The sequence below is a fragment of the Leptonotus elevatus genome, chromosome 1 (assembly GCF_054856555.1).
Source record: "Leptonotus elevatus isolate MCC_2025b chromosome 1, RoL_Lele_1.0, whole genome shotgun sequence".
Taxonomy (NCBI): Eukaryota; Metazoa; Chordata; class Actinopteri; order Syngnathiformes; family Syngnathidae; genus Leptonotus; species Leptonotus elevatus.
This window is the reverse complement of record NC_141239.1, coordinates 443,800-457,504: the sequence shown is the minus strand read 5'-3', so window position 1 is coordinate 457,504 and position 13,705 is coordinate 443,800. Positions and strand designations below refer to the sequence as shown.

Genomic DNA, 13,705 nt, shown 5'->3' with positions numbered 1-13,705 from the left:
TCCAGAAACTGCAACACATCCAGAACCAGGGCTGGACTGGCCGTCTGGCGTACAGGGCAGATGCCCGGCGGGCCGGCCTCTTTTGGGCCGATGCAATACTTTTTAATTGTTATTTTCCTACATTTTACTCCAAGAGACTGGCCCACAATTTAGAGGGACGAGTCTGTTAATCCATTTTGAATATAGATAGCAAAATAAACATCATCAATAAACATCATCAATAAACATCATCAATAAACATCATGTTAGGCAAGAGGGCAGGGTCAACATGCCAGGGCTGATTTTTTTGTACCAGTCCAGCCCTGTCCAGAACTGCGCTGTCAGGATCCTGATGGGGGTGCGCACGTTTGACCACATCACCAGCATCCTGAAATCACTGCATGGGCTCCCGGTGTCCCTCAGAATTGAATACGAGGTTTCCCTCTTCATCACCCATCAGTTCATGCCCCACAATCCCTCAAAGAACCCCTCATACCTAAGACCTCCTCACGAACCCTCCGCTCTACATCCTCAAACCTCCTTCAAGCCCCCAAAAGTGAAACAATCTCCGCACTATGGGCGATCGGAACTTCTCCTCGAAATGCTCTCCCCGACAGCCGATTGACGTTTTCAAACAAGCTTAAGACGCGTGTCAAGATCCGGTCCTCGAGGGCCGGAGTCCTGCAGGCTTTTAAACTTGTAATGTGTTTTGTATTTTCTTTATGTTTATATGTTCAATAAAAAACAACCAAATCAAACTTTGACACCACTGTCTTAAGCACTTTGAGATTGTTGAAATATAACGTGCATTACAAATAAAAATTATTATTATTATTATTATTATGTAGTAGTAGTAATCCAAGTGAAACGATCAAAGTATCAAACGTTGTCGTTTGGGGTCTGATCGTTCTTTCGTGCTGAGCCGAATGCTTCCGAAAATTGCCGAAGCTGCCACGCTAATACCCACCCCGCCCTCACCCGCGTGCAGGCAGACCGACGGGAAGCAACAATATGGCGGCGGTGGCGGCTTTCTCGCAGTTAGCCCCCCGTGAGCTCGTCGTAGCGTGAACGCGGGCGAGCCGTCACGATGAGCCTCTGCGCTCACTTTTTACGGTAGGTTGTGCCCGCGGCCTCCCACGCCGTCACACACGACACGACCAGCGGCAAGAAGTGACCCGTGAAGGCGACGCTCGCTGCTGTTTTCGTGGCGTGCTAAGGCTAAAGCTAGCGGCGGCTAGCTAGCTTCGGACATCAACAAACAGTCGATGTCGCCAGACTACGCGGATAAAGTCACTTTTGCGAATATACTAGCATCGTGCCTTCAAGCGTCACATTGACTTTAACTTGAGAATGTTTATCAGCGAAATGGAACTCGTTTTTCCCCCTGCCACACGTAGTCGTCACATTTCCATGTTGCTACGTAGCTTTAGCTTCTTTTTTTCTCTTGCTAACACTGGCGTTGTTGGACAAGGTTGTGTGACGTCACGAGTGTGCGCTTTTGATATTGTTAACACAGAGGGTGGTTGTTGTGCGGCTACTTCAGGCAGTGCGGTCGCTGCCGGAGACTTTTGCGTCACGACGACATTCTAATGACGTTTAGCTGCTGACGTCAGTGCGGAGGATGAAACGTGTTGTTGACTAACCAGTTGCTCTCTGTTGTGTTGACGAGCAGACAGGCAGAGGCCCTGAAGGCGGACATGACAGGTGAGCACCTACGACCAAACTTCATTCTTTGACCGAAAGCTGATCCATGAACTGATGAAAAGTTCCGTTTCCATGGCAACAGGATGCATTACTCGAGGGCAAAGAAGGCCTGTATTGTAGTGTATTTTCTAATGATAGCTATGCAATTATGATATGATAAAGTGGCACGCGGTCATCGTGTTCATGATTTGCTAAAATGTGTGGTTACTGCGGTAACGGAACACAGAGGACGAATAAGGGCCATTATAATCACAATGATATGTCACGCGTAAATAAGATGTGATCATACCAAATGATGAAAAGTTCCACATAATCACGCTCGTAGTGACTTGGTGTGGAGCCGCAACCTGTTGCCATGGCGACAGAACACACTGTTCTTGGACGAATGATTGTATTTCCATTTTTAATGCAACACTAACATGAATGTGATGATTTGGTGGAAGGACGACATCTAAGAAGATGCAATGTTAAAATGTTCCGTATCATCATGCTTGGAATCAAGCGGTCAGAAGATCCTCGGCCGAATAGTGGCGTTTCATTGTGAAATGCACTTGTGGTCACAGTGAATGACTTTAAATAAAAGTGAGAATTTAAAATGATGAAAGTTCCACTTTCATTTATCAGGCACATGGCCTAGTGCACTGGTTCTCAACCGCGGTCCTCGAGTACCCCTATCCAGCCCGAGTCTCCCTCAGCCAACACACCTGAGGATCGTTATCAGGCTTCATGCAGAGCTTGCTGATCGTTTGACACCTGTGTTGGCTGTGGGAGACATGGAAAACAGGCTGGATAGGGGTACTCGAGGACCGCGGTTGAGAACCACTGGGCTAGCGTCCAGAAAAACAACGCGCAGGTCTGGGATCACTATTTCATGTTGGAAAAAAATGATCAGAAGAGGAATGATAATGTGTGTAAAAAAATAAAATAAAAAATGAAGTGATGTCAAAGTTCCTCATCTCGCTTATTACTTGGTGTGTGTAATTGCCATGGTAACTGCAGCGTCACACTTTAATTGCCTTGCGTGTGTTTGCACGGCGCAGACTCCAAGCTGGCGGCGGCTGAGGTGTGGACGTCCCGCCAGGCCCTGCAGGACTTGTACCAGAAGATGCTGGTCACGGACCTGGAGTACGCCTTGGACAAGAAGGTGGAGCAGGACCTGTAAGTGGCGTCCGCTCCCCTCCAGCTCATGACGTTCCTCGGGCGCTCGTGACCGCAACTGGCGTGTCGTCTGTCGCCCCCCTTGCAGCTGGAACCACGCCTTCAAGAACCAGATCACCACCTTGCAGAGCCAGGCCAAGAATCGGGCCAACCCCAACCGCAGCGAGGTACAGGCCAACCTGTCCTTGTTCCTGGAGGCGGCCAGTGGCTTCTACACTCAGGTGAGCTGTGGCCAAGTGGAGTGATGGCTCAACATGTTCAAACAATTGGCAACGTTTTTACACTTAAAGCCACATCTCCACTTGTTTTATTAAGCAGTGTGTATTAAAACTACAAATGCAAACATCAATGGCATCTTATTGCGGCCGCCATTTAGACTTACTTGTCAAGGAAGCTTCAAACATACTCGGTAACATAACATGCTGCCGAAACAAAGGCTATCTTCAAAATAAAGCTTAAGAAATATACCTTTTAGGCCGATGCAATAGCCTTAGGAAGCTTTTAGTTTGCAGCTGGCCTGCGTGGTGGTATGACCAACTGACAGCTAGCTTGACTTATTTCAACATTTATCGTCATTTTTATTGCCATTACATGCCAACTTCATTACAATGTCATTCTGCCATCCTTAAAATCAAATTGCTAATATAGGATGCGAAGAAACCGCTAGTTGACGACGCCGTCATTGTGTGATTCAGCACAGGTCTCCTGCGTTAGCAGCTAGTTGCTAGCAGTGAGTGCCCAGCCGGGTCCTTTTAAAGTTGTCCAACAGCTGCGGCTTTGATTTCTTTCTTCTTCTTTTTTAGCTCGTTTTGGGTTAGCTTATTGTTAACGTTTGTCATTCACTTTTCATGTTTAAAGGAAGACTATGTGCCTTAAATTGCACATTGATGTTTCTTTCATTCTTTAAAAAAAAATAATTAGAACATCATCATATTCTTTACAAAACACGTCTACCTATTAAATAAGAACGTTCAACTCAAAATGTCAAATATGGCCGTTAAGATTTTAGGAACACTGTGCAATTCCGTTTTATGTTGCACTGTTGTGTTTCTGCATTCTAAATGGACATATTTGACATTTGGAGCTGAATGTAATCCGATTACAATGAATCCGAACGGCCAAACGGAATGAAAATGCTCCATATAAATTCCTTAGTCAGAAAAAAAAATCTGAATGGGATTAATAGGGGTGGGTTATCCCTTTTGTCAATCTGTACAAGTGTCATGTAAACAGTTTGATTGGAATGTTGTGGTATGCGTGTGCTTTGGTGTGTCACATGACATGCCGGCCATGTGTAGCTGTTACAGGAGCTGTGCAGCGTCTTTAACGTTGACCTGCCGTGTCGCGTCAAGTCTTCGCGGCTGGGCATCATCAGCAACAGAAAGGGCGGCGGCGGCGGCGGCGGCGGCGGCGGCGGCGGCATTGTGACACCGCAGCCCAGCTCGTGCTCGTACATCTGCCAGCACTGCCTGGTGCACCTGGGCGACATCGGTGAGGAGGAGGAGCCACACGAGGCTAACGGTGCAGATGGAGATGACGTCTGACGTTCTCGCATCTTTTGCTGCTTTCAGCGCGCTACCGCAACCAGACGAGCCAGGCCGAGTCCTACTACCGGCACGCCGCCCAGCTGGTCCCATCCAATGGTGAGTCCGATGCTTCATCGTAGCGGCCATCTTGTCTCCATTTGCAACATTGGTGTGTATGTTGCTGCTTCGCAGACTCTAACTCAACTTCATTTAAAAACCATTGCTACATACAAAGCAAAGCATAAAAATACCAATGCAGGGTTTCCGGCAGCACTTTATTACGCAATGTTGATGTTCACACCGACTGCGGTACGGACACAGAGCGATGTCCGAACATACTGCAATTCACACAGAGTGCGGTGCGTGAGGCGTACGTGTCTGGAAATCTGTGCCCGCGAGACCACAAGATCTCGGGGCTTCACGCTGAAGTGTTGAGTTCACGCCATAACTACCGTGCTACTAACCCTAACCCACACATAACCACACTTTCCTGTCGTTCACATTGATCCGCTTTTTGGACATTATTTCCCGGACTTTAGCTTTTCTACCGTGGCTAAGGGCGTTTTGGGTTTAAATAGTCTTTGTCATGTTTAATTTATTTCAAGATCGTTTTATGTCTTTTAAATGTCCAACTCTTGTCAAGCTATGTACTTAGCTAGCTTACTAAGAAAACACAGGTTTTGTCATCATTTGATGCATCTCGATTGCAGGCCCGATTATTTACTTTTCAACCCTCAATTCATATTTTTATAACTCTACTGATGAAACATGGAACCTTTTGTCAAATCGTTTTCATTTGTACTGAGCAACTTTGAGAAGGGTGGTCGGAACACTGCCACACAAAACACTTGCAGATTGCTTTACGGCACACATCACGTCCCCTTTCGTTTTAAAGACAGAAGTTTGGTAGAACATCTGTGCGCGATTACTGTTGTCATGGAGATGCTGCAAATCAACCCACGGAACGAATATATTTGTCTGAGGAGACGGAAAAAATAAGAAAAGGTAGCCTACCTGGATAAAAGCATAGTACAGGATTAACCTTGGACTGGCTTTCATCGCTTGCATGAATCTTTTCCTGCTGGAATAGATAGTATTCACTGACGTCACGGGATCGCGAGTCGGCTCCTCATGGTGGGTCCTCTAACGTTGCTTGTGTAAGCAAGACGTATGCGTAAGATTTAGCTCAACACACCTTGCAGTGGTACACATTGAAACGTTTGATTAGTGGAATCGATTGGATACAAACATTTGCCGATGTTGCAGCCCGGACCGGACTACATGGCAACGTATGCTCTGAGGTAGGGTGGCTCCCAAAACGTCATCTTCTTCTGTACTTTCGGCTTTTATTGGTTGCTATGTGCATTTATCATTTGTGAATTTGAGGTGAAGAATCACGGGTTATTTTTAAACCAACTTAGCTCATTTCCCGACCGCGTTAGCTACTGGCGCTGCGCTAGCATGTTACAATAAAAACAACAACATTGTTGATTCATCACTTATTTTCGTACACTTTAACAACAATTTCAACTTTTGGGATGCTGGGAAAGGAAAATAAGAGACCTTGAGGAGGGTATTTGGAGGGAACATCTTGATCACAAGATCTATTTTTAGCCAGAGCTAGCTACCCAGAGCTAGTTAGCCACAGCTAGCGGCTCACGTATATCATGATCGCATTATTGTAAAAGCATTTTTACCATCTTACGACGACACTTACCTTAATCAAAATGGTCAGAACACACTTTGGTAGACTTTGTCAGTTGCAAATCCTTTCAAGTTATCTTTGCTATTCCGGACACTTCTTTGTTCGTTCCCATTTGTATTGTGGAAAACACTACTTCACTTTTATATTTTTATGTAGGATCGTGAGTGATCGGCGGCAACAATGAATACACAGAGACTGATATACTGTGCTAGAATAACTGTGCCTTTTATTCCCCGCAAACGGCAATCAACACACTTCAACGCTAAGCAGTATAATATAATCCAATCAGCGCTTACCATGACACTACGGAGAGTCGGCGGTCCGGGTAGAACGAGCTGCTTAACGGCTGGGCGATCGTACGTATCCCTCAGCTGACTCTACCCAGACCGTGTGCCGCTCCGTCTTTTATGCGTTAACAAAAAGGGATGAGCGTGAGAAACAAGGCATACAACCTGAGAATTCCCAGGCTCTATTCCACATGTTTTTGAAACGGGGAGGACTGTAGTATAAACAAGGCATTCAACTTGAGAGTTCCCAGATTGTTGGGCACCTTGACTGGACAACAGTTCAGAACAACAACATATCCTTATATAAGAGGTTACATGAGGACATATCAAACCATGGTTATTTTCCATTCACCATTCAACATTCCATGGACCCGTAAACGGCACACAATGTGGGGCACATGACGTCATGTGAATACTATCTATAGTAGGTAGCTTTCCATGCTCAAATCAAAATGATTATGCTAATGTTAGCTATCGGAAATTTGCGTGGTAGCAATAAATAGCCATTAGTTGTGTGCGTTCTTGTTTACGAGTGCTTGTGAATGCATCGCGGGAAGGGAGTGGGGAGCGTAGCAGTTTGTTACATTATTATATCAAGAAGGAATAGGAAATTGATTACCTCATCGTTACACATCCTCCACACAGCCACTGCAAACAGAAATGTATTGCAATCCAACTCCAGCCTACCGGGAAAAGAGGGTTTCGCGATGCTATGCGCTGGTCTTCATGGGAAATATGGTCTTCATTCAAGGCAAAACACTACCAATTTTGTCCATGTGGTGCCGCCATAGTCAACGAAAACTGAAAAGTCTTCCGTGTTGCTTTAAGTATGTTCATAAAAAACAGTTCACAGAACGGTTTTATTTTTGAAATATGCTGGATCTACATCGAATGCTGTCACCTGACTTCCTGTCTGGCTCGTGTAAAATACCTGTATTTATTTTTATTATCAATTATGTTATTGTTGTGGTTTACATTAGATTTTTATTATTGTACAGTTTGGTTTTAGCTGCAGTTGATTTTTTTTAAGTGCCCCACTTGAATTGATTTAGCTGAAGGGTTAAAGTTCATTCAGAAAAATGAAGGCCTTGTCACACTGAGCCGCATATGCTTGCAAGGGTTCGCGTACATAGCGAGTGTTGCTTTTTCGGCAGGCTTCCGTCAGTGTTGTAAAACGTTGCAAAGTCACTTGATACATTCTCCCAAGCCATCTTTATGCTCTCAAACCGTTTTTCTTGCCATAGAGACATTTTGAACATGTTCAAAATTTGATCAGGAAGAAACAGGCGTGTGCTGACTGCGCTATTTGACAGATGAAAATGTCAATTGCGCAGAGTTGCATGCATGGTTGTTGTCAAACCTTGCCTCAATAAAGCTGTCCTGACAGCTGTAGTATGTGGACACTTTTATTTTGTAGGTGCGGCGGGAAGTGTTAAGTTAATATTAATGACGTGCGGAAGTGTGACACAGCTGCAATTTGCAGGTTTATTTTTCAACTAACTTGAATATCATCAGAAAGGAAAATATAAAAATTAATAAAAAAAGAGAGTACAAAAGAACCGAAAAATGGTACCGTTGAGTACCGGTATCGATTACCAGGTACCGAGTATTGGAAAAGTACTGGTTCAAATGTGAAGTCCCGAGTGTCTATGCAGGGATTTTCTCCATTTGCATTCCCTTTCTATCCCATAATGCAAATAGCAGGCGTCCACTGTACTGTAGTGCTACTTAGTTTTAGTTTGTCCTCATAAGCATATTTGGAATTAGACTAATCCAAAAGTCATAAATATTATTCAAGTTGCATTACTTTACTATTATGGTATACTATTATAGAAACTACTTTCTTTTCTTTTTTTTACTAGAAACTCAGAATACATTTTAAAAGTAACCCACCCAACCCATAGCATAATATGACCATTTTATTGATACTTTTTTTAAATTTTGCGTGAGTTTTTTAAATCAAAATGCATCAAATTGACGCATTTAAATATTAAATACTGCATAATATATTTTCTTCCAAGGGAACATGCCCTTGTACCCTTTTAGAACGGTTCTTTCCTTCTCACCTTTTTCATCCCTGACCTGATTATGCCTGGAATGCCCAATTTGACTAGCGGTCCTTTTTATTTTTTTATTTATTTTTTTAATCACCCCCTTGTTCTTGACACCCACTGATTACTTTAATGCCTTGATATTTTGTGTTTGAAAATCTCCCCATTTGGACAAGCTATATATATTTGTCATGTACTATATTATTTCAAAAGAATCAGTGTGCGCATCATTGCACTGCCAAATTTGACCGCAGTCATTTTACGAATCAAAACATTTCAGTCAAATAAATATATATATATTTTTAACCCATGATTTAGCTTCAACATTACCTTTACTGTTGCATGTCATTTCAAAGCCAAAGTTGGCCATCGTGAGCTGCTTAAGTTAACTTCCAACACAATTTCAGTTGATAGTTTCCAATATTACCACTACATCAGAGCTTCCAGTGGTAGCATCCAATGATATGTTCCAATGTTAAGAGATCCAAGGTATTATTATGCTGTTGATTGTTGTGTAATTCAGGTCAGCCGTACAACCAGCTGGCTATCCTCGCGTCCTCCAAAGGAGACCACTTGACCACTATCTTCTACTACTGCCGCAGCATTGCCGTCAAGTTCCCCTTCCCCGCAGCCTCCACCAACCTGCAGAAGGCGCTGTCCAAGGCGCTGGAGAGGTAAGCGCCACTTTCAGAGCTCGAAAATCACTTTGGGCCTCTTCGCATTGTTTTTTATCTTTCTTTTTTTTTTATCGACTTCCTTTTTCCTAATCAAGAAAATTGAGCCAAAAATAATTGGAGGGAAAGCTTGTTCCGATTCTAAGAATGGGAGGCAACCTTTAAACCCCCTTCAGCATAGGTTAGTCCTGACTAGGGATGAACGATTATGGAAAATGATCTAATTGCGATTCCCCCCCCCCCCAAAAAATTGCGATTGCGATATCATATGCGATTATTTTATTAGCACTTTGAGATTCGTTTGAAATATAAAGTGCATTACAAATTAAATGTATTATTATTGATATATTTCAAGGTCCATTTCAATGATTTTTTTACTTAACAAAAAGTTAATATAATAAACCATATCAGATCTATTATAGATTACAGGATCTTAAGATAAAGGCAAATGAAGCCTTAAAGGAGTAATCATTTAAGACTCATATTCCACCTAGAAGGGTTGGGCGGTATTCAAAATTTTAAACCGTTTTACCGTCTCCACATTTCACCGGGGTATACTGTAATACCGTTGCTTTTTGTTTTTTAAGACTCGTCTTTTGTTGTTTGTTTTATTCATTTTTTCCTTTCGGACACATTACAGGTTACATCGATCACGTAATATCATTTGCAACATTGACATCCGAGAGAAGGGCTGACGAGCAGAAGCCATGGCTTATTAGTAACCAGTCCCCATCAATTCTTACTATACGCATCAGTCATATACATTGATTATGATAGTCATTGATTCATATCGTTATCAATCCCAGACTTAAGTCTGCACACTCCTGGATCAGTTCATCTTAAGTTGCAGCTCGTACCAATCATTTGGAATGAATAAATCGGTTCCCGGACGCCACCAACAGGCCCACTCAACCAGGCAAGCAGCCAAGGCGAACGCATGCTCGTTCACCAGTAGCGTCTTCGCTGACCTTGGATCAGCTTCCACACATGTTGTGGCTTTCAGAAGAGTAGATGGGCTTGCATTCTGCCCATTGCGTCGACAGCATTGTTCACTCCATTCTGGTCAGTTCAGCCACCACTGTTGCCAGCATCCGATGATGCTTAGATCTACTCCTGAGCGCTCACCGAGGCCAGCCCACCCGGCGGAGTAGCTCCCGCTAGCCGCATCCCGGAACCATGTTCATCAACCCCATTGTAACTATTTACAGCAGATACATTGCAGCCACAATACAACCTTATCACGACAGCCTTGCATGTTACATCAAATGTCCAAACAGAAATAGAGCCAGACAATGTTTACATTCTTTCAGGAACAGCAATACATGTTATCAATGCAGGTGTATAAACAAGAGTTTAGAGCACAGTTGAATCTAATGATCAGCTAATCAGCAAGCTTTGCAGAAGCCTGATAACGATCCTGATCATGAATCCGGTGTGTACGTGGAAAGAAACATGGAAAACAGGCTGGACAGGGGCCCTCAAGGACTGAAATTGAGTAGGGACTTTGAATGTTGGAACCACGACAGGAAAAGGTAGAGAGCTGGTTGACATGATGCGGAGGAGGAAGGTGGACATACTATGTGTTCAGTAGACCAGGTGGAAAGGGAGCAAAGCTAGAAGTTTGGGAGCAGAGTTCAAGTTGTTCTATCATGGTGTAGGTAGGAAGAGAAAAGGAGTAGGAGTTATCGTGAAGGAGTTTGTTAGGAGCGTCCTGGAGGTAAAAAGAGTGTCAGAGGGATGAGCCTGAAGGTAGGAATCGAAGGTGTGATGATCAATGTTGTTAGTGGGTATGCGCCACAGGTAGGGTGTGAGCTGGAGGAGAAGGAAATATTTTGGTTTGACCTTGATGGAATGAGCATCCCGAGAAGCGAAAGAGTTGTCATTGGTGCAGACTTCAATGGACCCGTTGGTGTAGGAAAGAGAGGTGAAGGAGGTGATGGGTACGTTTTGTATCCAGGAGAGGAACGCAGAAGGACAGAGGGTGGTTGACTTTGCAAAAAGAATGAGGCAGGAACAACGGTTTAGGTAGGAGTACACAGGTAGACTACATCTTGTGTAGACGGTGTCATCTGAAGGAGATCAGCAACTGCAAAGTAAAGGTAGGTGAGAGTGGAGCCAGACAGCATGGATGGTAGTGACTCTGGCGGTGAGGAAGACAAAGACGGCAAAGGCAATGAGGACGAAATGGTGGAAGCTGAAAAGGGAAGAGTGTTGTATGACTTTCAGGAAGGAGTTGAGACTGGCTCTGGATGGTCAGGATGTGCTTCCAGAGGACTGGACAACTCCAGCAAATGTGATCAGGGAGACGGGTAGGACAGTCCTTGGTGTGTCATCTGGAATGAAAGGAGATAAGAAGACTTGGTGGTGGAATGAGGAGGTGCAGGTGTGGATCCAGAGAAAGAGGTTAGCTAAGAAGAAGTGGGACACTGAGAGGACTGAAGAAAGTAGACAGGACTACAGGGAAATGCAGCATAAGGTGAAATTAGAAGTGGCAAAGGCCAAACAAGGGGCTTACGATGACTTGTATGCTAGGTTGGACAGTGAGGAGGGACAGACTGATCTTTACTGGTTGGCAAGGCAAAGAGACAGAGATGGGAAGGACGTGCAACAGGTTCGGGTAATAAAGGATAGGGATGGAAGTGTGTTGACGGATGCCAATAGTGTGATGGGAAGATGGAAAGAGTACTTTGAAGAGTTCATGAATGAGGAAAATGAGAGAGAATGAAGAGTAGAAGAGGTGACTGTTGTGGACCAGGAAGTAGCAAAGATGAGTAAGGATGAAGTGAGAAGGGCATTGAAGAGGAGGAAGTGTGGAAAGGCACTCGGTCCTGATGATATACCTGTGGAGGTGTGGAAGTGTCTAGGAGAGGTAGCGGTAGAATTTCTGACTTTCAACAGGATCTTAGATCGTGAGAAGATGCCTGAGGAATGGAGGAGAAGTGTGCTGGTGCTCATTTTTAAGAACAAGGGAGACGTGCAGAGTTGTGGCAACTACAGAGGAATAAAGCGAATGAGCCACACAATGAAGCTATGGGAAAGAGTTGAAGCGAGACTAAGGGCAGAGGTGAACATTTGTGAGCAGCAGTAGGGTTTCGTGCCAAAAAAAAAAGAGTGCCACAGATGCAGTATTTGCTTTGAGGATGTTGATAGAGAAGTAGAGAGAAGGTCAGAAGGAGCTGCATTGCGTCTTTGTAGATCTGGAGAAAGCTTGCGACGGGGTGCCCAGAGAGGAACTGTGGTTTTGTATGAGGAAGTCTGGAGTGGCGCAAAAGTATGTTCAAGTGGTGAAACAATGAGTCTCATGGCCAGTCAAACGCCAAAGAACAAAGATGTGTTTTAAAAGTGCGTAGAGAGGGAGGTTGCCTAATATTTAACGGAAGGTCATTCCAAAATCCATGGGGAGAGATTTGTTGAAAATCTCACCAACTTTCTAGACAGGAAAATGTGCTGAAAAGCACAATTTAAGTAAAAAAAAAAGGGAACCTATCTAGAAAAGAAAGTTGGTCGATCTTTAGTAAGTGGAAATATATTTTTAATGTCTTCTGTATTCATAATTATATAATTATTTGTATCCCAATACCTGATTATTCAATAGAATTTTCCGTAGGATATTTGAATACCAAAATATTCGAGAGCTGCAGCACGAGAGGGGACTGCAACCCGCAGTGCTATACTGTGCTATACAAAATAAAAAGGGATAATGAAAGAGATGAGCTGACATTTGGGGTGGACTGGCCATCGGGAATTTCATGAGTTTCCCAAATGGCCGATCCATCCACGGCCTCGAATCCAATAGTAATGAATGGCTTGATGTCGGTCGAACAACCAATCGGCACGTTGGACACTGTACCACCGCTCCCCCCAAAAAGTTCAGACTCAGGAATTTTTGGGACTTTAAGCCCTGCGTTAATCGTGATTTGGGAAGCAAATGATGCTCCGTAAAAGCCACGACATGTCTGCGCAGCCGCGAGGAGTCGAGAGGCAAGTGGAGCGTGCCTGACTTCATCAAGGCCTTCATCAAGTTCCACGGACACGTGTACCTGAGCAAGAGTGTGGAGCAGCTGGATGCTCTGAGGGTACGTCTGGAGGAGCAATTCCAGGTAGGCGCCCGGTCCGCCGTAACCCGCCCCCAACCCGCCGTCTGCGTTGATGCTAGCGTGGATGCTGACGTGTGTGCGTGCAGAGGCTGATCATGCAGAAGGCCTTCAGCTCGCAGCAGCTGGTCCACCTGACGGTCATCAACCTGTTCGAGCTGCATCACCTGCGAGAGATGGCGGCCGATGGCCAGCAGGCGGTCAGCTGGTTCCAGCTACTCGGACTTTTCAGTAAGAACCGAACCCGCGCCGGGGGCTGGGCCATTTGGCCATTTTAAACATTGATTCCACTTTGTCAGGTGTCTGGAGGTTTTGTTTTGTTTTTGTTTTTTTGTAGAAATGGGGTTGGCTATTGGTGTCCATTGTTCAAATCTTGCTGACATGCAGTTTCCCCAACTTGACTGAGTCGAGGCTCATTTACCGCAATAGAATCCTGTATTTATATGACAGCTGTCATTTTTAAAGCCAAAGTCAAATCAAACATTTTCTTGGCAACATGTGCCCCGACTATATATATTATATATTAT

General features: G+C 44.3%; 1 protein-coding gene across 3 annotated transcripts in view; it reads left to right on the top strand.

The window, feature by feature from the left end:
- Positions 1-966: 966 nt before the first annotated feature.
- The window catches only part of smg7 (SMG7 nonsense mediated mRNA decay factor), a 30,030-nt gene continuing 17,291 nt past the window's right edge, over positions 967-13,705 (top strand). For all 3 annotated transcript variants that reach the window (XM_086082712.1, XM_086082703.1, XM_086082695.1), the window contains exons 1-9: positions 967-1,092; positions 1,652-1,683; positions 2,724-2,841; positions 2,930-3,062; positions 4,140-4,332; positions 4,413-4,484; positions 8,934-9,084; positions 13,049-13,184; positions 13,268-13,409. In XM_086082712.1, the coding sequence (XP_085938838.1) occupies positions 1,067-1,092; positions 1,652-1,683; positions 2,724-2,841; positions 2,930-3,062; positions 4,140-4,332; positions 4,413-4,484; positions 8,934-9,084; positions 13,049-13,184; positions 13,268-13,409 (1,003 nt within the window). In that variant the 5' untranslated portion in view covers positions 967-1,066. The remainder of the gene's footprint in view (positions 1,093-1,651; positions 1,684-2,723; positions 2,842-2,929; positions 3,063-4,139; positions 4,333-4,412; positions 4,485-8,933; positions 9,085-13,048; positions 13,185-13,267; positions 13,410-13,705) is intronic.